The sequence below is a fragment of the Engraulis encrasicolus genome, chromosome 22 (genome assembly GCF_034702125.1).
Source record: "Engraulis encrasicolus isolate BLACKSEA-1 chromosome 22, IST_EnEncr_1.0, whole genome shotgun sequence".
NCBI lineage: Eukaryota > Metazoa > Chordata > Actinopteri > Clupeiformes > Engraulidae > Engraulis > Engraulis encrasicolus.
Genome location: NC_085878.1, coordinates 16228913 through 16251557, shown reverse-complemented (window position 1 = coordinate 16251557; position 22645 = coordinate 16228913). Strand labels below are relative to the sequence as shown.

General features: G+C 42.2%; 3 protein-coding genes and 1 long non-coding RNA gene across 4 annotated transcripts; 2 read left to right on the top strand and 2 right to left on the bottom strand.

Moving 5' to 3' along the window:
- Nucleotides 1-935: 935 nt before the first annotated feature.
- Nucleotides 936-4532, bottom strand: gins2 (GINS complex subunit 2). Its single transcript, XM_063187766.1, has 5 exons — nucleotides 4316-4532; nucleotides 3975-4089; nucleotides 3779-3878; nucleotides 2881-3007; nucleotides 936-1915 (listed from the first exon to the last, which is right to left on the bottom strand). The coding sequence occupies exons 1-5, from the start codon at nucleotides 4403-4405 to the stop codon at nucleotides 1787-1789; spliced, it is 561 nt and encodes a 186-aa protein (XP_063043836.1). The 5' UTR covers nucleotides 4406-4532; the 3' UTR covers nucleotides 936-1786.
- A 320-nt stretch (nucleotides 4533-4852) lies between these two features.
- On the bottom strand, nucleotides 4853-8225 carry emc8 (ER membrane protein complex subunit 8). The gene is made up of 5 exons (XM_063188648.1): nucleotides 7921-8225; nucleotides 7633-7709; nucleotides 7422-7491; nucleotides 7214-7308; nucleotides 4853-5724 (listed from the first exon to the last, which is right to left on the bottom strand). The coding sequence occupies exons 1-5, from the start codon at nucleotides 8131-8133 to the stop codon at nucleotides 5565-5567; spliced, it is 615 nt and encodes a 204-aa protein (XP_063044718.1). The 5' UTR covers nucleotides 8134-8225; the 3' UTR covers nucleotides 4853-5564.
- A 539-nt stretch (nucleotides 8226-8764) lies between these two features.
- Nucleotides 8765-15503, top strand: LOC134438924 (cytochrome c oxidase subunit 4 isoform 1, mitochondrial). Its single transcript, XM_063188649.1, has 5 exons — nucleotides 8765-8858; nucleotides 9647-9723; nucleotides 9836-10000; nucleotides 10114-10245; nucleotides 15185-15503. Exons 2-5 carry the CDS (start codon nucleotides 9648-9650, stop codon nucleotides 15319-15321), a joined length of 510 nt encoding a protein of 169 aa, XP_063044719.1. The 5' UTR covers nucleotides 8765-8858; nucleotide 9647; the 3' UTR covers nucleotides 15322-15503.
- Nucleotides 15504-16264: 761 nt separating this feature from the next.
- Nucleotides 16265-19636, top strand: LOC134438253 (uncharacterized). Its single transcript, XR_010032542.1, has 3 exons — nucleotides 16265-16572; nucleotides 17494-17592; nucleotides 19363-19636. It is a non-coding gene; the product is annotated as an uncharacterized LOC134438253 (long non-coding RNA).
- The last annotated feature ends 3009 nt before the right edge of the window (nucleotides 19637-22645 follow it).

The window sequence follows — 22645 nt, the reverse complement described above, 5'->3', positions numbered from 1 at the left end:
GCACGGAGGGTCCGTCAAACACAGTACACATGACATCTCCATGAAAGTCGTTAAATACTTGTCAACGCAATCATGTCACCGAAATCCATCCCCATACCAAATGTCGGTCTACATATCACTGTAGCATAATCACTCCAAATAACTACACAGAAATGGCCGGTGAAAGCGTGATGGCATGTATACTATCCTAATTCTCACTTGCTGGTGGTAACTGGTAACATATCCATTTCGGCTGAATTTTAAATTAAGCGCAGGTGCCTTATCTGCACAACAGTATATCCAGTATAGGCCTATAGTATACAGAACATTTTTGAGTTTTCAAAGACAGATGTCAACACTGCTATTTTTAAAAACGTGTATTTCTTCGCTTTCTGTGAAATAATTATAAAATTGAATTATTTCCCCCAATTTCTGTATACTTTACAGTGAGTGCACTGGCGTAACGCAAGTACCTCAAGCATACTTTACGCCCCTGAGTGAGAGACTTGGGCTCACCTTTGTAAAGACACTGCTATTATTCTGAGCACAACGGTATATAGCTTTTATCTGCCATTTATTTTTTGATCTTACCCCTTGCTGTTTTTGCCCTTACCCTATATGCTATCGGCCAGACTAGGACTGCTGATCGTTGATGATGGTTGACACCTGTCTATGTCCGATGTCCATGTCGTTGTCATGTTTAGGGACAAATGTGTGTCTTAGGGTAACGATAGAGGGGGTAGGATCCAATTGTATTGACTTTCCCTCATGTGTCATGAGCAAGTTCCTGAAAGAAATTTCCCCCATGGGGGGCAATAAAGATACTACTACGGCTAGTCGGTTGACTTTATCATTAAGATACATTATCAGGGGCACTTCAGTTTACTGTTAAAACCTATGCCCCTGTGATGACCGCAAAAATGTAATGTTGATATGTCAAATAAAGAAGACAGCCATTGGTTTGTACACATACAGACATTATTATTTAATAATATCTCACTGATGAAACAGGTAATATGGGTTTCTATCAAATCTGTTAGTTGAATGCATTAGTTGTGTTTACAATCTCTACAAAAATATAAATGTATCTCTGCACACGTCAGGGTGCAAGTGTAAAATATTTATTCATAGGCTACTTATGATGACCCACCTTTTCTTCTTTTTTTAAGGGTCATAAAAACCAGTCCGGATGTGTTTTCAAATGTTGCTCACGCTGTAATACAGCCTTGTGAATGTGCTGGAGAACTGCCTGCCCTACACCCTCATTTGGCCCAGATGGTTGTCATAGCTTCATAGGCGGCCAGTCGCCCTCCCATCCTTTACTGTGGCATATGCCCTCAGTGTCGCCTCAGCTACGTGGAGGAAACAAATCAGTTTCCCCTTCTGTCAACCAGCGCAGAGCCATCTTTAGGGAGTTTTCTCCCACTCAAAATTCTGACTGCAAATGAGAGATTGACCTCTGAACTATGTTTTCGCAAGATGTTGAATGACAGATTTTTATCAATGGCTTCGAGCCTTATGTCACAAAGCTGGGGGCTATAGGAAAGGACAGGAGGGTAAAGACTGACTTGGACAAAGAGGATAGGTAAGATCCTACGAGGTAAACAGGAAACGGTGTGTGGATATGCTTTAAGCAGTACAGCCTCCATACGAAGAGTAGCAGTCCCTTTGGCTGTGCACTACCCTTAACAAGCCAGTCACACCAAGAAACACAGTCAGTAAGGCAGGTCAGGTCTAGATCTGGCAATGCTGCTATTATTTTAAGTGCGCTTTTGAAGTGACTTTGTGCTGCAAAATCCCAGTCAGTCTAGAAGTCCATAGTCTTCTCTGCCGAGGAGCCGGGCTGGGTGTTGGAGCGCAGCTTGTACATGCTGTTTAGGGAGTCCAGAAGGAAGGAACGGGTGGTGTTGATCTCCATCAGGGTCAGGTTGTCAAGCTGTGAGAGGAAGAAAGGACGAAAACAGCATACATGTTATGGCAGTCATGGGGTCAGGGTCGGCCATGGAGAGTGACCATGGGCTCGAGTTCTCCGTATCCACTCCAAGGGGGGAGCGCCCTTGTGGTGTAGGAGTAGTTTAAAGCCTGCACATCTAAAAAAACGTCTGGTCTGGGAGTAGGACAACCAAATTACTAGATAAGAGATGAAAAAGTCTGCTTCAACCAGGATATTTTTTGTTTATGTAACGTTTCGGGTGACATAACAATAAAAAAAAGTGGATGTCCCCGTGCACAGGTGAGGCATAAATGCTATTTTGTTGTGTGATGTAAGCACTGTGTGCTGGAGTGCTGTGTCACAATGACCATGGGAGTTTTCCAGGTGGGCTTTCACAGACTATAACCAGCATTATAATAATCCATCAAACTGAATCATTAAAGGGGTATGCCACTATTTTGGGGCTTAATACAGTTAAAATCGTTGGCTGGGGTTTATTAAGGAGGTTAAGTGTCTTATTTTTCATGTTAAGCGTTGTCTTGCTTTAAGACAAGTTAAAAGAGGGAATATGTGTTCAAGCTAGTTAACGGTGTAGCATTGTAGCATGCTACACGGATCCATTGACTTTCACTAGCTTAGCGACATATTCCCTCTTTTAACTTGTCTTAAAGCAAGACAACGCTTAATATGGAAAATAAGACACTTTACCACCTTTATAAACCCTGGCCAACGATTTTAACTGTATTAAGCCCCAAAATAGTGGCATACCCCTTTAACTGAACCAGCTCTGAGACTCCATGTAATGTACTACACTAGTAACATACTACACTAGAATCAAATAATGCAGGTAATGGTACAGGAGGTAAGTCCACAAATGTGTCCAGAGAGCAGGTTTAGTCCTCTCTGTGCGTGCTAAATCATACAGCAACACGTAGTGAACAGTTACAACACCAAGGGAAGTCGTGTACCTTGGCATGGGCTTCCTGCTGACTGATGAAGCTGTCAATGGACAGGCGCAGCTTGGCGATGCGGGTATCCCAGATGTCCTTCACCAGTGTGCGGATCTCGTCAGCTTTAGGGATGTTGTCAGCAGCACTGCAAAGAAGCACAAGCCTTTGACTTATCCACCACTTGTACAAAACAAAACAAAAAATGACCAGAAGTGCCAGTCCTGGGTTCAGGTCGTAAAACCTTGGTCACAAATTTGATCCAACAACCAGCTATGAATCAGCTGGCCTACTCAAGACAGGTAGGCCATATAGTAGTCACTTGCATCAGAAGGAAACTGGCAGGGTTTTTTTAACGGTTACGTGGCGCTATTCCGACATGTCACTATTCCGACATTGATGTCTATTGTCGGAATACCGGCGCGAGTTATGCAATGTCTTTGGGTTGTGCTACGTTGCTCAGCTTTAACCAGTTTAGGGAGAGTGCATACAGTTACCCTAACCCTAACCCTAACCCTGACCCTGACCCTGACCCTAACCCTAACCTTAACCTTACGGTATGTCGGCTGTCGGAATAGCGGTATGTCGGAATAGCGATTGCCCCCCTTTTTTAACAGCTGAACTGGGTTTTGACACCTAGAAACTACACACTAAATATGCCAGACCATGCTCACACAAATGCTACACGACCATGCTCATACAACAAATGCTCACACTATTGTATGGTCCAATTTCTTCATCTGAACTCTGAATATCTGTGTCTGATTCTATGATTACCCTTGGCTGAACCACAGATTTCTATAAGGGCTGTGGCTGAACGTTAAGTGTTCAACCAAGGTACTGAAGTAGTGTAATAAAAGTGTAATATTGAACACTGAACAGTTCTAACCAAGAGATCTGCAATGTTTGTTGTACTCACTGATTCAGTAAGAGTTTGGTAAGCTCCATGTAGTATGGACTAGGTATTGGTGTGAAGGTGTCCTCTCTCCTTTCCTGATCACGGATCTCCTCGAGTTTTTCTAGTAAGGGATGATGAGGAGGTAATCATCACAGTTCAGGACACTTTAGTGCACTTACTCAACTGTCATAGACATTTCCATATCTACTATACTTACGAACATCCATCCAATCCGGTGGAACAATCCTGCATTTCTGTCTCTGCTTGAAATTGAGAGCCAACCACACGGGGACTTCGACTGGCAAACCAGGATTGAAGGGACCCAAATCGCCCTAAAGGGTACACAACAACAACGTTCGGTGCCTATGCCAAAAACTCCACATTGTAACTACAACTTTATTATGAACGAAGCATGCTCGTAAAAGTACTTGGTGGTACAGCAGGAGGAATTTAAAAGCAGCAGGTTAGTAAGAAATGAAATTGATGTTCACTGGTTGGTAAACAACAACACTGACAATGTGCGTAAAGCCATGCTAGCTTTTAGGCTAGCTAACTTACCCCAATCAAATAAACTTTGTCAAGGCTGAAGTTAGGTATGATCTGAACCATTTGTTTTTCAGCAAGGAATTCTACTTCAGACGGATCCATTGGATATGGAGATTGTTTGAATGTGTATGTTACAATTCCACGATGTAGAAAAATGTAAAGTAAGACTAACTGGGGAGCAGAGCTACAACTCCCGCGAAATATTCATCTTTGTAATGTTCTCACTTCCGCCAACTTCCGTGTAAGCAAAGAAATATAGCAAATTCAGGGAACCACAACTAGATGGAGCCTTCAGCACACAAATCACCCAGAGCAAATCCCAGGCTCTGGCAAATCCCAGTCAGCAGAGAATGAAAGGTTCTGCCCATCGTTCAGTGGCTCCACTCTATTTACTCTCAGGGAGTGGCTCTGACAAATTTTGACAAAAAAACAGATTGAGGTCCCAATAACTCAAAATGCTGATTGTGTATCTTTCCATACACCATACAGTCTGTTAGGCCAGAGACTGAGAGACGTTGTTCTCCATCAAAACAAGTACACACAGGAACATTTCTCTCAAAAAGGTTTTATTTTACATTCATTGAAATCCCTTTTTTTTTTACAAACAAATGTAACTGCGATCTTCAAGCCAGCTATTGTGTTTCAACGGTGATAAAAGATTTCAAATTTGCAGATTAGCCAAAGATATTACATTAAAAATCAAGGTGTCACAACCTCGACATGGTGTTCAGGCTACGTCATAACTACGGGTAAATAAACAAGGAGAACCTTATAAACAACATATATATTAAGACTTAAGAAGTTAAGTAAATCTGTTTTAATTTAAATTCAATACATCTGACAACTTTGTTGCACAATTTACTGAGTAATTACTATGGTTCATTATGTCCATCCTCATCTTATTATTATACAGAAACTGAAAATACTTTCATTTTAACAAAAAAACAAACAAAAACAAAACTCATCATTATCCCCTAGAAATGTGCATATTCAAGCCCAACCTGAAAATATATCTTCTCAGAAACAGTAATTTCTTTTTACCACAAAAAAGGGGAGTCCCATCTTATCAGTGACTAACTGTGATTGCAACGTCAGTCGTATTTTAGGAAGGGGAAAAAAACAAACACTTCTACTGTGCGTGTACAGACCACAGAGCTGCCCACACGTCAATCATTTCCCACAGTACACCAGGGATTGCCCCCTTTGGCATAGATGGCTTTGCAGGTCACTGAGGAGGAAAGGCATACATATATATTTCTTTTTAGCAGAGATGCAGGACGGACTTGTTGACTTCAGGGTTAGTCCAGTCGTTCCTGAGGTCGTCCAGGTGGTTGTCGAAGTCGATGAGGCTCTCATATGCCCGGCTCTCCAGCAGCGTGGAGGTTATCCTCTGGGCCTCCTCCCAGTCCTCATACGAGTCTCTGCCCAGACAAATCACACCCAGTCACATCTCAATCAACTTAGCTGTAATACCACAGATAAGACAAGCCGGTGGTGTGGTCTCAGCAGAGCATAATTGATATAGGTCACAATATCTTTGCAAGGACTCAAATGTCACTCAAGTTGCATCTCAACCAACAGTTATATGAGCACACAAGAGACATGACGGCAGGTTATCTACAAGAGAATCTCTGCAAGACCAATGGCACAGTCACATCTTAACTTAAACTGTTGTGAAAACACAACACAGCCATAAGACGGGTGATGGTATAGTCAACAAGGCTGAATTACTGGATCATATATCATCTCTACAATGACTCAAGAACATGTTAAGGGGGAAAAGGCATGGCTACTCAATGTTTCATAATACAGTCTCTGGTAATTTGGCTACCTGTGAAGATTAGAAATGCCATAGGCTCCCCACATACTCGGGCCTTCTGCACTTAAAGCACTATGTAATCTGGCACTGTTGCACTTTAAATGGAGATTGTGCTCCCTTTGTTAATCGACAGCCAAGTATTAACGCTGTTGCATTCTCTCAATGTGCACTATATTGCACTAACCAGACACTTTTATTCTCTAATTCAGGATAAACAGCCTAAATGTAATATGTAGAGTAAACAAAGAGCAGCTGGGAGATGTAACAAGGAGAGTGTATGGCCATGTTTAGCCGGTGCATGGGTCTTCTACGGTTTCCTGATTGAACAACTTGTTTGACTGCAACATAGCAAATCATTCTGCAACAGACCGGGTATGTTTGTTTCAATGGTAGGTGTGTTCCGCCAATTATCCAATTGTGACCATGTTTCATTGGTACGTGGATTCTCTCTCAGCTGCCATAGGCTCATGGCTTGTTATCATTACAGGCTGTATAGCGCATTCCTTTTCTGTTGCAGGAAACATGTTGCATTTGTCTGGAATATGGCCTGTACACATCCATCAACTGGCTGGTGTGTCACAGCAGGACAGGAATTGTGAAGGAAAGGTCTGAAGCACACTAATCTCCATCCTCCAACAATTCCCAGTTGCATGTGAAGGGAAGACCAGAGCATGCTACAGGTTGTTCTTTCATCCGTATTTTACCAATTTGGTGCAAACATAAGTGAGAATAAAGCACACTAAGGCTTGACCACTTGTCTGCAGCTTGACTATTTGTTTGGTGCAAACACAAGTGACTAACGCTTCAACAATGCTACATCGTCCACAGGGTATGTATGTGAGATGTAATGGCAGTGAAATTTTATTCACTTATGTTTGCACTAATGAAAGACCAAAATGCAGCATGCTCCAGTTCTTTAATCACATGCAGATGAGGAGTATTGGAGGATGGAGGTTAGTGTTGTTAGGAAAGGAAGCGCACCGAGATGTGTTGAGAAATACCCTCATCTCTCAATACGTATTTCGTCATCTCTGGTAGTGCACCATAAGGAAGTACTTTGCAGAGGCCATTTGCGTTGGAAACAAACTTACACATTTGGATCCCTGCATTTCCACTTGTTTTCATGATGGTCAAAGATATTTACAATAGGTTCGAAGCATCCCATGGTGAAACGGCTGTTGTCAACCTGCACGAAATAACACACACACACCCATCATGTGTTATAATCATCTTTGCCTTAATATCTGTAGCAAGAGATACACAAATGCATCTTAGCATACAGTTAAGTAAAGAACTCACGATAATCATTACAGCTTCATTGAAGTGTTCAGAAATCCTTGCAACTACTTTTTCAGCCACTTGGTTTGCTCTGTTAAAAAAAGAGACGTATGGTTAGAATTTAAAACTACACTGCCAGACAATACAACAGGCTTCCTTACCAAATTATACTGATAAAACACAACGTAAGCATCCGTTTGTGGTATAATACAACACACTCAGTGTGACTTACTTTGAATCTTTCGAGCGTTCATTAGCCTGGTAATATCCTGCTATCACGTATCTGTTCTCTTTACACCATGTGTCAATCTGTTAGGAAACGTTTAGGGAAAGAAACAGAATATAAACGACTGTTTACAAACATAGAGGCTACCAGAATGCAGCACAAAGCAACAACTGTGTGCGTAACCCATCCAGGTCGTGTATTACCGTGCACGACACTACTTTCAACAAGTTCTCAAAAGAGTAAAATCCACCCTCAAATGACTGAAACCAATTTCAAAACAAAATCATTTCTTACCAGTGTCAGCGCTACTTCCAACATCGGCGCTAGCGCGAGGGTACCATGGAAGAGAGGTACACAATCCACACATAGGACAGGAACATTGTGACTATCTTTCTTCTTCTCCTTCTGTTTTTCGGCTACAAAAAGTCCATTAACGGAGCAGTGGGGGTATTTGGCGGCGTGTAGGAGCATTTTACAGTACGCCTGTGTTGTCAATTTAATTGGCATTTTCAAGCCGAATGAGTGGATCCACAGTAGCAGCACTTGTCTTGGTAACTATTGAAAACGATTCAAGGCGAAATACTACAGGTTTCTATCAAGCTAGGCTAAGCCTTTAGCTAGCTAACTGATGAATATCATAGCAGTGTCGCGTTTATTAACCTGACCTGCCAATTTATATTGAGCCAGATGTCCACGGTTTCCCTTGCCAATTCAATCGCAATTTACAGTCATCCAAGCGAAAACTTCCAGACGCAAAAGAAAAGGATTTCTCAAACTTCCCACTAGCATTACATGCCACACTGTTGGATCCAAGCGGATCATCGGCGAGTTACCGCAAAGCATTTTGGTACAAAAGACACATACCATGCAAAGACAACCATTTTGGTGCAGCGAAAAGGCTTGTGCAGGCGTCAGACGCAAATGCAAGTGAATTGAATCACGCGACTTCTGCGTGAGCCATAATGGCTACTGATAAGCGACAGTTTCAGATATAACAAAATATCAGCACCTACCCGATAATTTATTTTTCTTCAACGCTAGTAAAGACTTACAATATATACAGAAACGTGTCATAATGTTTTAGTAACACCATAAGGACACGTTAAAATTTAACCTTTCAACTTTGCACGTCAACAGCCAATCCGTAGTGCGCAGCTGCGCGTGCGCTTAGCATACTCCGTTGGCCACTTCCTTTACGTCTTCAGTTCGAGGCAACCGGGAGCAAAAATTAGGTATGTTGATGTGGGACTTTAAAATCTAACTCTCCTTACAATTATTGTTATTAGGGGATGATAGCGAAAGAGGACTTTGTGTATACGCCGTGTAATCCCAGAGACAATGAAGAGCAAAATAAGTATTTCGTCAACAATGAGAAAATGACATTGGGTAACGCCAGCGCTAGTGACGCTTTATGTGGAGAAGCTAGCTAGCAGTAACCTACATAGAAAGGCATGCTATGATGCCGAATGCTATATTGAAAAACGCGCAGTTTTGTGGAATGTGATGTGTGAATTTATGATATAAAGAATCGTAGTCGTAACCGCAAGTCATACAGAGCTGTACGGTGTTATATTAGTGTAATACAAAAACTTGCTGGCCAGCCAATGAATCTCCTAATCCTGAAATGACCTTGTGTCGTTTCCATCCTGCTAGCTAGCTTGCTAACCACCCTAGCGTTATACCGGTGAGCTAACTATGTGCTGCCATAACCTGACTTTAACTTAATGTATGTATTTCTTCATCTTACCCGAATGGGACCCTTTTCCAGTCAACCGTGGTGGAAAAAGCTTTTACCTCCAATGAGCTAAAATACTGTTGTTTACTATGTCAAACAACTCCCAACATATCATACACAGCAACTGTTTAGCGCTTTGTTTGCCATCATTTGACAGCGTTCTGCTGACAACGATGGATATGGGCATTTTTTTATGCACACCTTTTTTAATGCTACGTTTCAAGACGATTAGGGTGTATTACTTTGATATGATGCTGTTAAACAGTGACTGTGTTGTGTTTACAGAATGCTGGCAACAAGAGCCCTCAGTGCCCTTGGTAAAAGGGCCATCTCCACCTCAGTCTGTCTACGAGGTGGACATGGTAAGTTATGCTAAATTAATTTATGAACACTCCAATTGCATTTATTCATCTATGTTCATGATTCGTGCTAATAGTGTCACTGTATAACCATGAATCTACGTTTCTTTTCTAGGGGTTGCAAAGCTGGAACCTTACACACTCCCTGCATATTTTGACCGCACGGAAAACCCACTTCCAGACATCCGGTTTGTGCAGGAGCTGAGTGCTGACCAGCAGTCTCTGAAAGAGAAGGAGAAGGGCTCCTGGGCATCACTGTCCAATGAGGAGAAAATTGCACGTATGTATTCATCAGCTGTCATTTATGTGTATGCATTATGGGCAAAGAATAATGTTCCACAACCATATGGCCTGTCAAAAAGTAAGCAAATTGTTTTTGTTTGTTTTTTTCAGTGTACCGCATCAGCTTCTGCAAGAGCTATGCTGAGATGCACCAGGGCTCAGGAGAGTGGAAGTCTGTAATAGCTGGGATGCTGTTCTTCTGTGGCTTCACAGGACTCATTGTGCTTTGGCAGAGGAAGTTTGGTACGTCATCAGATCCCCTTAACCTCATAATGTGTTTGGTTCTGTTCCACCAGTGGAATGCTGTAATGGCCGTTGAAAAGACTCCACTACTACACTACAGTACTACATTACACAGGTCCTTTAATAATACAGTTTGGCTTGGTTGTCATTCTGGTAAATATACTCTGCATTTACACTAGATGCAGCATTTATACACTGTGGCCGGGTGTTCGTCGTGAGTTTTAAGTTATACATGTTGTTGAACACTGCAAGATCAATTGTAAGGCATATCCCACTCTGTTGGCCATGCTTCTGAGTTGTATGTGTTCACATGAAAGAGAAGGGATATTTTTATTACCGGTAACTTTCACAAGCACAGTAGCTGAAGAGGCGCTGAGTTCTTCAGAACCTGTTTCGTGTCCACAATTGGATGCATATCAGATTTGTGGCCACCAGAAATATGCTTGAAAATGAGGTCAACTCCAAAGGTTAATGAACTTCGGAGCACCAGTGTAATGCTTGAACTAGGTTACCCTTTTAGGAGTGAAGCTGTCATAGTTGTCTTTATTTTTATGGCAGCCTTGTCCATTGCAACTTTGGCGAGGGGGGGGGGGGTGCTTGTTTTATTTTTCATTTTAAATACAAGCAAGGCTGTTTGAATATGTAATCCAGTAATTCAGTCTGAACGGCCAGGTCAAATTCACACGACTTGCGTGTCATTAATTGAGCAGAAAAAACACTGAAGGGTCATTCCACGCCAAATCAACAAGTGCCCGCACACTTAGGTCTCAAAAGATTCTGAAAATATTACCAAGTGTACCCATGGTACTTAAGAGAAACACTGTACATTTATTTGAATGTAAGATGTATACTCTCCGTGTTACAGCCAATTTTACTGGGGGAGGGGGGTGCCCATTTTGTTCACACTCTTTTTTTTGTCAAAGTTCACAAGCCCCTAGCTCAATAACTAAACCATGTAGGAAGCTCATTTTTGGCATGCTGGTTCATAGATAGGAATAGTTTGTTGCTAAACTGTCAGTTTTGGTCTGTATGATCCTGCATTGTCATAGCATTCCCTCAAAGATGATACAAATTGTACTGGAGTTTTTGGCTGTGCTCTGTTTAGGCCTTCAGAAGACATATTTGTGCCCAACATAGCCTCTTGATTTTTTTCCCTTGTAGAGACAAGTAGGAACACTCTCATAAAAATCTATAAATAGAAAGGAAACCCCATCAGTGTTTGAAAAGAAGACCTCACAAGTCTGACAAATCATTTTGGGTGTCATTTTCAGAGCTCCAGAACCCCTTGTGGGATTGTCCACAGATTTTTATTTTATTTTTTTCTTCATTCTCCATGAATTCTTCTTTTTAAAAATGCCAATGAGACTTGTCTTATGTGATGTTTTCTTATTTAATTTCCAACCTGAACATGGGCACCATGCACATTGAGAGCAATATGTTTTTAATGCGTTTCTTCCGCTGCCATCTGCTGGTCAAAAAAAGTAACAATATGACTCTTTGTGCCTGACCTACTGTCTCTTTTGGTGTGCGAACCTGCTCCCACATTGAACGCTCCTGAAATCATTGAAATTGAAAGGGATACCTGCACCCCTGCACAAGGACTCTCGGGTGATCATGTCTGGGCAAAATTTGCATTTGATTATTTAGTCTTTACATTAAATGTTATAGAAAACATGTTGCTCTCTTTTTGCATTTTGCCCATGTTCAGGGTGGAAATTAAAAACGAAAACATCACATAAGACTAGCCTGGAGAACCAGCGCCACCCACTATACAGCAAAATGTTTTGTCTACGGGTGGGTCTGGCCTCGCATAATGATTCAATGAAGCCAGAATGCCATGAATCTGGCAAACCAATTACAACGCAAAGATGTGTTTTGAATCAAAGCGGGCAGGGTTTTGAGGGAAGGTTGTTCTCATCAACAATCTTCGGAATTTATTATGCATCGAGGCCAGACTAAATTAGACATCCACATTTAGTCTGGTTTATCAGGCTAACATAAGACAAGTCTCATTGGCATTTTTAAAAAGAAGACTTCTTGGAGAATGAAGAAAAAAATAAAATAAAAATCTTTGGACAATCCCACAAGGTGTTCTGGTGCTCTGAAAATGACACCCAAAATGATTTGTCAGACTTGTGAGGTCTTCTGGTCAAACACTGATGGGGTTTCCTTTCTATTTATAGATTTTTGTGGGAGTGTTTCTACTTGTATCTACAAGGGAAAAAAATAATGAGGCTATGTTGGGCACAAATATGTCTTCTGAAGGCCTAAACAGAGCACAGCCAAAAACTCCAGTACAATTTGTATTGTCTTTGAGGGAATGCTATGACAATGCAGGATCATACAGACCAAAACTGTCAGTTTAGCAACAAACTATTCCTATCTATGTACCAGCATGCCAAATTTGAGCTTCCTACATGGTTTAGTTATTGAGCTAGGGGCTTGTGAACTTTGACAAAAAAAAGAGTGTGAACAAAATGGGCACCCCCCTCCCCCAGTAAAATTGGCTGTAACACGGAGAGTATACATCTTACATCCAAATACATTTACAGTGTTTCTCTTAACACATTCAATACCAGCCGTTTTTTGGAATTCAACCGTAGACTCCCAGACAATTTCATCATTTTATGTCATTTTTTGAAAACCCACCGAATATTTTGTCTTCAACCCACAGACACATGTCAGGGCTTGTTTGAAAGCCCAAAGACTCAGCTGTCTGTATATTTTTACGGTTTGTTTCTAGCTTGTTTCATTCCGAAGTTATTTCACTTTAAGCACGCACTGGTTTAGGTAAAAATAGCGATTTTGAACATTCGAACTGAGATAAAGCCTTTTTTTGTCAGGGGTGCGCTCTGACTCTCCGAGTTTAAATTGCGGGTCTAAATGCATTTTCTTGCCCAAAGAACAACTCCAGTACCTTCCAAGTAAACTACTTTGATGCAAAAATCACCTGGTCAGGCAGTTCAGAGCATCTGAAATGCTAGCTAGCTAATGTCACTTGACTGGCAGTTTTCGTTCTGTAGATAAAAGTAGACGTGCCAAAGTACTCACCCAAAAGAAGGTTAGTTCCTGCTGTGTTGCATGCTGTTTTTCATTACAACCTTCCATTTTACACCTATCCTGATGGCAGCACAACTCCTTATCCTTCCATCATATGTTTAGGAACAGGCTAGCTAGCAAGGGCTGTGCTGACAGGACATGTTTTGTTTTGATGGTCTAGGAAGTAAATGGAGACGTGACGTGACGTGATCAGGAAGTGGTCAGAGACGGTTTGATTCGCTATTAATAAAACTCAAATACTGTGTGTAATAAAATGCACAGATGATGAAATATCCAGATCCTGACTTTGTAGGAGTTTTGACTTTGTAGGTGTTTTCATGATCTATGTCAGTTCTGTTCATCACATTATTACGAAAATCACACCGAATGTGAATTAGAATGTGTAGATTCAGAATCCAATAAAAAAAAGTAAAAGCGTAATTATACGGTTTGGGAGCCAACGCATGGGAGGCAAAACGTATTTGTACGTGACTTGGTAGTGAATGTGTTAAGTACCATGGGTACACTTGGTAATATTTTCAGAATTTTTTGAGACCTAAGTGCGCGGGCACTTGTTGATTTGGCGTGGAATGACCCTGAACTAAATGTGTGATTATCACAGCTTAACCCCGAGTGTGTTGACAAATAATGCCTCAATGGTAGCAAACATACATTGGCTTTGTAACTGCCCTTCAAAATGCAATGGCTAAAAACCTTGCCCATGTCCTTCTCAATCTACTCCCTAAAACAAATAAGTTAAACATCCTGGCTCCAGTATGACCTATAGATGGTACAAGTACTACAGCAACTTTAAAATCACCAGGTACTCAATGTAGGTTATTTCCTGAAACATCTTCCTCACACTCTGTGTCATGTTATTGTGTTTCTGTAATGTGCATGTTGGACACTTTTTGGGGCGTTTAAGTTAATGTTGGAAATCACCCAGAAGATGCATTTAATTGGAAATATGAACGACCTTGGTAGAAAAATCTGAATTGAGCGTTAAGCCCTGCAGTCGAAATCTAGCCTAATGCCATAAAGAACGGTCTCTCCATAGAGGTAGAACATTAGACTAGAGATGACCCCGCTCCCCTTTTCACGGCTTCCCGTGGCAGCCATTTTTGGGAGGTCGACCTGAGGAATTTAAATGAAAGGATGCTCACTGCTGTCAAAAATGGCTTAATAATGTGAAAATGTCCAACACACTATACAAAGACAATAGTTGAAGTGTGTTGCAAAATATCTGCCGTTTCCCAGTGCTGTCGCAAAGTGCCATGTCACCTCTAATGTTCTACCTCTAGTCTCTCTCTCTCTCTCATTTTGTGGCAAGAGTTAAACATGTTAAAAGAATGGGTTAAAGGTATTGAGTGAATATGGTTGTTAAAATATTTCCTAAAGCTGGAGTTGACTTTGTGATTATCCACAATATTGTGTTCATTGAATCTAGACCTAAATGAGTTGCACAGTTAGAACTGAACGGTGTTTACTTGATGATTAAAAAAACAAAACAAATGTGATAGTTCATCTGCTTATAAGCCAAGCCATGTCCTCAACATGACCCCTTGTCACCATCTCTGTATTGGCTCCTGTTGTATGAGTGTACCCCTACATAGGCCTCCTCTCCTTTGCAATAACATATTTGGCACAGAGATGAAAACCAGTGTGCCAATCAAACTCAACCTACTCAATTTAAACCTTGCTACTGTCTGTGCCCAGAATTAGTGTTCATGCCAGGGTAGGCACAGGTGTTTATATATCACCGTACACACTTCGGTCACGTGCCAGACTTTTCGGTGAAACCACAAAGTCTGGCACTGTAAATCACCATTCAAATGTACTGTACTAGCAGAGCATTGCGCAAAGCCCTAAGTATATGCCACCCTGTTTGTTTCCAATGCAGTGTACGGTGATGTGCCCCTCACCTTTGAGAAGGAGTGGAAGGAGAAGGAGCTGCAGAGGATGTTGGACATGAGGATCAACCCCGTGGAGGGCTTCTCCAACAAATGGGACTACGAGAACAAGGAGTGGAAGAAGTAAACCGAGCCAAGCCGCCTGACCAACCTGTCGCACACTCATGTTACTTACAACTTACAACAACAACCGTATCTGTATATTTATCAACTGTCCACCTTTACCTCAGTCAATGCGTTTGGAAGACCCCTTCCTCTTAAGGTTATTGTACATTGTAAAGAAATAAAATTCCATTGTTTTCCTCCTCAGATTGGATTGTTTTGTGTTTTTGTATGACTTAAAGTTAATAGTAATAGTGGAAAAAAATGAACTTTTGGAGCTTTTCTTCGATGTATAAATGCATGTTCACTGATCCAGCTAAGTTAATCAAGGGAGTCAACTGGAATATTACTAGGCCTACATCTCACTTCTGTAAAAATGTGTCTGGTGTCTATAAAAGAAAAGGATGAAAAAAATGAATACATGGCACATCGCCACCACCAGGATTTTAACAGGATGTTGTGCAGTATGGGCTTTCTGGAAGTCCAATTTACCATACCCATGTACATTCCTTCAAGATTTACATCAGAATGCAGCTCAATGTACACCATCTCGGTAATGAGATGCAATCTAAATACGAGGGCCAACGTGCACATCTTTTCAGAGGGCAATGCTTACGGCCTTTTGTCACCCCCCCCCCAAAAAAAAAGAATAAAAACATCTGTCTGCCTGCCTGGTGACTTGTGGGAGATCTCACCAACACTACACCACACACAACCCTAATTAGATGGTGCACCTTAGGAATATTTTTGCAATGTCTACCAATTCTCAATACCCTTGGTGGGTACCCTTTCTTGTTAGATGTATAGCCTTTATCCAGTCTTAAGTAGTGCAGCATACGGAAGCCGATAGCGGCCTCAGTATCATCTTTTTTAATTCACTTCGTTATCCCGAGATAACGGTATAATTAATTGGAGATCTCGATAAAACAATAATGTCGTGTCACAGGCGGAACTGCATTCACTTCCGTTGTTTCCGAGGGGAACAATATTACAGCGACACCTGAGGTGCAAGTAAACAACAGGTCTTTGGTAAACGCTGGCATGCCAATTCAGTTTGTTAATCAATGTAAAGCAAAGCCATGAGAGCCACTTTAGTAATTAACCACTCCAGCGGTAGGCAGGCGTGCAATTTAAACGCATCAGCTATCCGGAGAGGAACATAGCCGAGAGGGAACAGTGAAGAACTGGAGGAGTTGTAAACTGTGAAATCGCTGTGGAGGACCCCATCACGGACGGGAAACGGTGGACGGAGCCCCCCTTCTGCCCTTTGGGTAAGGTAAAGTGTCACTTTGTGCGATATACCCCCTTGTCACTGCCTGCCTAATGCTCTGTTGGCCCTTGCTCGCTACACCGCAACCGTATGCTTAACATTGTGCTTGCAATTGCCTCCTTGCCTTCGCTTGCCCCTGGTAACCCATCGTTGTGTTGCTGTCGCTACCCCCGATACCTGCCAGCATTATAATAATGTTGCTGGCCCATGGCCACCTGAACTGCTGTGCTCGCCCTGTTAACTCCTTTCTGTGTGTGCTGCTATCAAGTCAAGTCAACTGTAGGCTTACTTTATTGTCAAAAATCTATGTAACAGTGTTGGCACAGAACCAGTTTGAAATTGCGTTTGACCAGTCTCCAATGTGCAGTCTCCAATGTGCAATACACACACACACACACACACACACACACACACACACACACACACACACACACACACACACTAACCTACTCATACATGAATGTACTAAGCTTATTCTTTCTCTGACACATTCATTCACAGCATGTGCAATACACAGACAATACACACTCACACATGTGCAATTTTCAAACTCTGTCATACTGATATAGACATGTAGGCTACAATACAATATACGCACACACACACCCAATCGCTTCCCCCAACCCCTGCTTGCATTAATGCTGCTACTCCCCTAGCCACCTGAGCTGCTAAAACTCTGAAGCGCTTGCCCACTGCATGTGCTACTGTTACTATTCCCGAGCCTTGCCTGTATGACTGTTGCTATAGTTCCCCAACATGGCTGTAAATTGTGTCCCCTTATTGCAAGAGCTGCTGCTATCCCCCGGGCCCCTCCCTTTGCATGGGCTACTAACCTAGTCACCTGAACTACTGCAACCGTGCTGTGCTTACCCCTCTTGCCCCACTGGCGTAACTACCTTGCTAACCTCCCCATCTCTTTTTCTCTAGCCCCAGCCCACAGGAAACCAGGCGGCTCCGACCTACTGTACCCCACCCACTCCTGCCGGAACGCCACCACATCTCCCCAACGTTGGTCTGTCTTCACGTGTGAGTCTGTAGTGTTATTATGCTCCCTCTCCCCACCTTAGCCTATCAGCTGTGCTGCTTGAGCTAAATCAGGGGTGGGGAACCTTTTTCATTCGAGGGGCCACTTCAAATTCCTCCAAGGGCTGTAGAAGTTCTTAGAGGGCTGTACTATGAACACAAACCAGCATATTCCCCTGTACTTCATGTCTATATTGAAGGCAGCAAACTTTAAAAGAGACCACACCTTCTCTAGGCCCCCTTAATATAACATGATTGTATTGCCAATGCAGTTTTACAATGTCATATTTCATGTGAAGGATGCATAACATTAAAATTATATCGGGGGCCGGATAAAACGCTTCAAGGGCTGCAAACGGTCCTCAACACATAGGTTACCCACCCCTGACCTTAAGTGTGCCATGTTTATACATGGGTGGTTGACGTTTAAGGGCGTAACGCAAAAAAAAAAAAAAAAAAATCCTGAAAAAAATGATGGATAAAAATGGGAAAAAATAGAAAAAAATAAAGCACTCAGTGGTCTGTGGAATTTCACCTTAATTTTGCCATTTTTGGGAAAATGTGTCCTGCATCAACACATAGCATAGGCATGTCACACCGCAGGAAAATGGAGTCACACCACAGGGAATTCACTGCATTATGGCCATTTTAATCCTTTTGTATACATGACTGACATCTGAGCTCATGCTAACTTGATAATGATATTGTGTTTTATCTTAATATGTGTTTTCATTAATAAAAAAAACTTTTTTTCCTCCTATAAGAACAGTCACACCACAGGACACCATAAAATGAACCTAAGCATTGCGTGACAGAAAGATTGCAATATGAAGACATATTAAGAGGTTAAGAGTCACCTTAACCTTCTACAGCACTTTCCAATAACTGAGGTACTGACTGGTTAGGAGCCAGTCTTTAAGACCCTTGTAGTTGGCCTTGCAGCTGCCCATTCACAAACATTGACACACATGTCACCCCACAGGACGCAATTTGTGTTACGAAATTGAACTTGTAGTTAATATTACTGTACAGTTTTTTCCACATTCACATATCTTAATCTAAAGTTAAGATTTATGCAATCATGCCAAATGCTTCATACATTATTCAAAATGTTGTTGGTTAATTTATATATATATTATTATATATTGTTTCATTAATGTTACAGTCACACCGCAGGAAATTTGACATATAAACCTTTACATAAATCTTAACAAAAATGTTTCTTCTCATCTAAGACTAATATGAAACATAATGTACCACATCTTCTTTCATTGACATTTGTTTTTTAAAGGAAAATAACAGTTTTGTAGGTTTTTAACCAATGTTACGAAAAAACAAGGCGTCACGTCTCCCACCCACATGCGGGTAGCTGACCAGGAGACCCCACCACTACTTGGACAGTGACTGGAGCCGACCTGATCCATGCTGCTGTTGCTGCCCCAATCTCTTCCAGTGCAATTGTTGCTATCCCCCAAGTGCCAATCCCTGCCCCTATGCATGCTGTTAACCCTTTAACCACCTGAACTGCTGCAACAGTGCTGTGCTTGTCTCTGTTGCTCCATCAATGCATATTCTTTCACTACCCCTGAGCCCTACCTGTATGCATGCTGGAACTAGGAACGGCAACCTGCCCTGGCCCGTTGTACCTGCCCTACTCTGCTGCTGCCCAGGCTTTGTCCCTCTCCTGGCGTGGGTTTGTCATCACGCGTAAGTTTGTAATGATACTTGTGCCTAACCTGATTACAGTGTTGTGTTCTGTATGCCTCCTCTCAGGTCACATTTGATGTAGCTGCACAGCCCGCTGGTACCGGACGGGACCTAACAGATCGGACTATTGCTGCTTTCCCCTCCCCCAAAGACGGGGACCTCATCGGGCTCCCATCCACCCCCTGACCTGTGGACTAGTGCTGTTCTCTCCTGCCCCTTCCAACCAGCTCGCCCAAGTTGATTGACCTACAGTGTGCTGTGTATACCGGTAGTTATTCACCCTACTTACATGGATTGCTGTGTTCTCATTGTGTGGTCTCATTTTAAATTAAAAAAATTCAACCCCTTAATTCTGTAGTCCCGTGTGTCTTATTGGAGGTGTGTCCCAACTCCTCAAGGTTGCTAGGGTAAATTCCAAGTAGGCATTTTTGCCTGGTGACACAGCAGTGCTTTCCAATATGCGACCTTGCGTCCTCCACTTGGGCTTGTGGCCTCACGTTTTGATGATGCCCCGCCTCTGTGGAGAAAACGATTACGTTTTCCCCGCTGTCAGCCTAGCCAAAACAATTTTTGGCGGACTATTCTTCATTTACCATCCTGTTTGAAAATGAGAAAATGACTTTACAATTGAGTTTTGCGAGATATTGAAATATAATGCTGTTGTTTTTGATGTCATTACAATGTATTACTTCCTGGTACGAGGCCACAAGCACAAGTGGAGGACACAAGGTCACATATTGGAACGCACCCATAGACCCTAGAATATCAACATTTGCCAGTATATGCCACTTTAGTACTGAGAATAACCACTGAAGTATGCAAACATGAGGCACTAGAGATGTCAGAGTAACGAGGTGGAAGTAGTAGGCTACTACAATACAGTGTCTGAACTTTTGGAGTTGTGTTTACGCCCATTTCCACTTTCATATGATGAAATAACTACTTGATAAGGACAGTTAAAAGACAAATCTGAGTAAGTTAACCTGGAGGCAGTGGTTAACTGTTTGAGATCCCTTTGCCTTGATGGCAATTGTGCATCAGGGCTGTTTTATTACTTCTTAACTTTTCCTTTCAGTAGTAGAGTTTTTCTTTAATATTTAAAGACGCACTGTGTAACATTTCCAGTTCATTTTCAGAATTCATGCTGCCCTTTCACAAATGACCTTTTTCACAAACAAGCCTGCTTATCCTTAGCCTTATTCATTATGATTGGGAAAGAGCACTTTTCATTCTTGAAAAGATGGATATGCTCCATGTCTGCCATTTTGAATTTCCAGACATTTTCGCTGCAAAACTTATTTTTATATAGTGCTTGTTGTACTTCTTCTCCAGTCCTGTGCTCCAGTAGTACTACATTTAATATACGGTATACAATAATATGTACAATTATACATTTTCAGCCCTGACCCTGTGATTCAGTAGCACAAAATGCTGTGTGACTGTATGATGGTAGCCTAGAGCAAGTAAGGCAGTGTAGTGATTAAGGCAAGAGTCTAGCATTGGGAACAATGAACCCAGATGATAACAGTAATATGTTTGATCAGTCATCCGCTTCTTCCAGGAGTGCCCTTATCAATGGCCTCAGGTCTTTGTAGAGTTTAATGGCTCCTTCAGCTCCAGGGCGGTGAGTCAAGTTGTGTTCCTCCATCACCATCAAGCACAAGTCATGTAGGTCAATGTCACATGAAATATCTGTTTTCCACTGGCAAATGTCTTCACCTAGGATTGTGCTTATTTTGTCCAGTTCAACTGGATGCAGATAATTCTGTGCATGATACAGCTCAGGTACGTTGTACATCATCACTGGCTTGCCATGGTAGACATCACGTCCATTCCTTCCCGGACGAATGCGATGGTTGTCCCACATTTGCACCACTGTGTCCAGCTCGTCCTGTAAGGCAGGCAATTAGTGAGAAGCATTGTTTACAACTATAATTAACGGCTTTAACCCTTGTAAGGTGTTTGTGTTTTTGTTGAAGGTGTTGGTCATTTTGACCCGGGCCTATGGAAAATAATGTTAGGGGGGGCATAGCTCGTATTCACCATGTTCCCTTCATCATGCTTGTGAATTTCTGTGTAAATATATTTTTGAGTGAGAGATTCAGAGAGCGAAAGATAAGGAAATGGTGAAGAAAGTGAGTCACTGTCCCGACTCTCAGACTGAGCCAACATTGATGCACAACCCAAAAATATTGGCACTCATTTTCCCACATAATTCACCCCCTGCCTCACTGTCTACTCAACATGTGATCACTATTATATCAGAGAGTTTAGACAATATTGCTCTATAACCCCCCCAAATGATACTGGTCAAAATGACCCAGCGACACCTCCAGTGTAACAGAAATATGTAATGGGGTTAGCAAGGGGGGTCTCTCGTTTTGCTTTCAGAATCGAAGTCAGTGAATGTCAATGTGAAACAATAATAACAATAATAACTGATATTTTTTTCTCAAGCAAAATGGGTCACCCAAACACCTTGCAAGGGTTGCAAATTGGTAGCCAGACTGTGCCCTCCTAGTGACGCAACACCCTCAAGAGATTTGAATGTCGATGATAATCAGGCTAGCAAATTGGGCTAGTTGCGCACAATGGCCAAACCGTTACGCACAATATTACGCACACATCCACCACTTTATTTCAACCGTTTTACTCTCAAAATAAATAGCATATTGCGTATTGATTCCTTACCTGTATAATCTTCAGGAAACAGAATTGCACAAGACTCTTGTCGACGAAATCACCGCTGAAATCACCCGTAGCTTGGAACTCTCTGAAGACGTCTCGCCAGTAGTCCACGTTCTGTCTCCTGTACATCCCCCACCAACATTCGATTCTCTGGTTTGCCGTGCTCCTTCCTTGTATAACACAAGGGGGCCCAGGGGCCTCTCCAGTGTCGTCTTCCCTGAAAAAAGTCTGTAGTCTGTTGGCATGGACATTTTCTGTTCCATGATCTCAGGATTTTGGCGCAGCCTCCGAGTTTAGAGACAGTTTGCGTAAAATAGGCTGCGATTACGCACGGGTTGCTGTTGGTAGAGTTTGCTTCCATCCAAATTATATACCTCGAAAATCCATCGATGCACCCGTTCACCCCAATGCCAAAGGGGGTGAGCTTGTCATATGAATCCATGTGCCATACGTAATTAGGCCCCGGAACACTGTATGCTCTTCGCCGCAGTCTCCTGCCTTTCCGACGCTGCACGGCCACGGGATCAAGGGTGGTCTGGATCTCCGCAACGACATCCCGACTGGCACGGAATCCAGCTAAAAGGCACCTTGCGTGCATCATACGGTAGCCATGAAGCCGTCCTGGTCCGTTCATAAGACTCGAGATTAACTCTACGACCTC

Bases quoted from the DNA above. Each gene is read 5' to 3' on its own strand.
- gins2 (XM_063187766.1), bottom strand. From the start codon at position 4,405: ATGGATCCGTCTGAAGTAGAATTCCTTGCTGAAAAACAAATGGTTCAG. The intron at 3,879-3,974 runs GTAAGTATAGTA...ATCCCTTACTAG, and splicing joins ACCGGATTGGATGGATGTTC to AAAAACTCGAGGAGATCCGT. The intron at 1,916-2,880 runs GTACACGACTTC...TTCCTCTCACAG, and splicing joins AGCAGGAAGCCCATGCCAAG to CTTGACAACCTGACCCTGAT.
- emc8 (XM_063188648.1), bottom strand. From the start codon at position 8,133: ATGCCAATTAAATTGACAACACAGGCGTACTGTAAAATGCTCCTACAC. The intron at 7,492-7,632 runs GTAAGTCACACT...TTTTTTTAACAG, and splicing joins GAACGCTCGAAAGATTCAAA to AGCAAACCAAGTGGCTGAAA. The intron at 7,309-7,421 runs GTGAGTTCTTTA...TATTTCGTGCAG, and splicing joins ATGAAGCTGTAATGATTATC to GTTGACAACAGCCGTTTCAC.
- LOC134438924 (XM_063188649.1), top strand. From the start codon at position 9,648: ATGCTGGCAACAAGAGCCCTCAGTGCCCTTGGTAAAAGGGCCATCTCC. The intron at 9,724-9,835 runs GTAAGTTATGCT...TTTCTTTTCTAG, and splicing joins CTGTCTACGAGGTGGACATG to GGGTTGCAAAGCTGGAACCT. The intron at 10,001-10,113 runs GTATGTATTCAT...TGTTTTTTTCAG, and splicing joins CAATGAGGAGAAAATTGCAC to TGTACCGCATCAGCTTCTGC.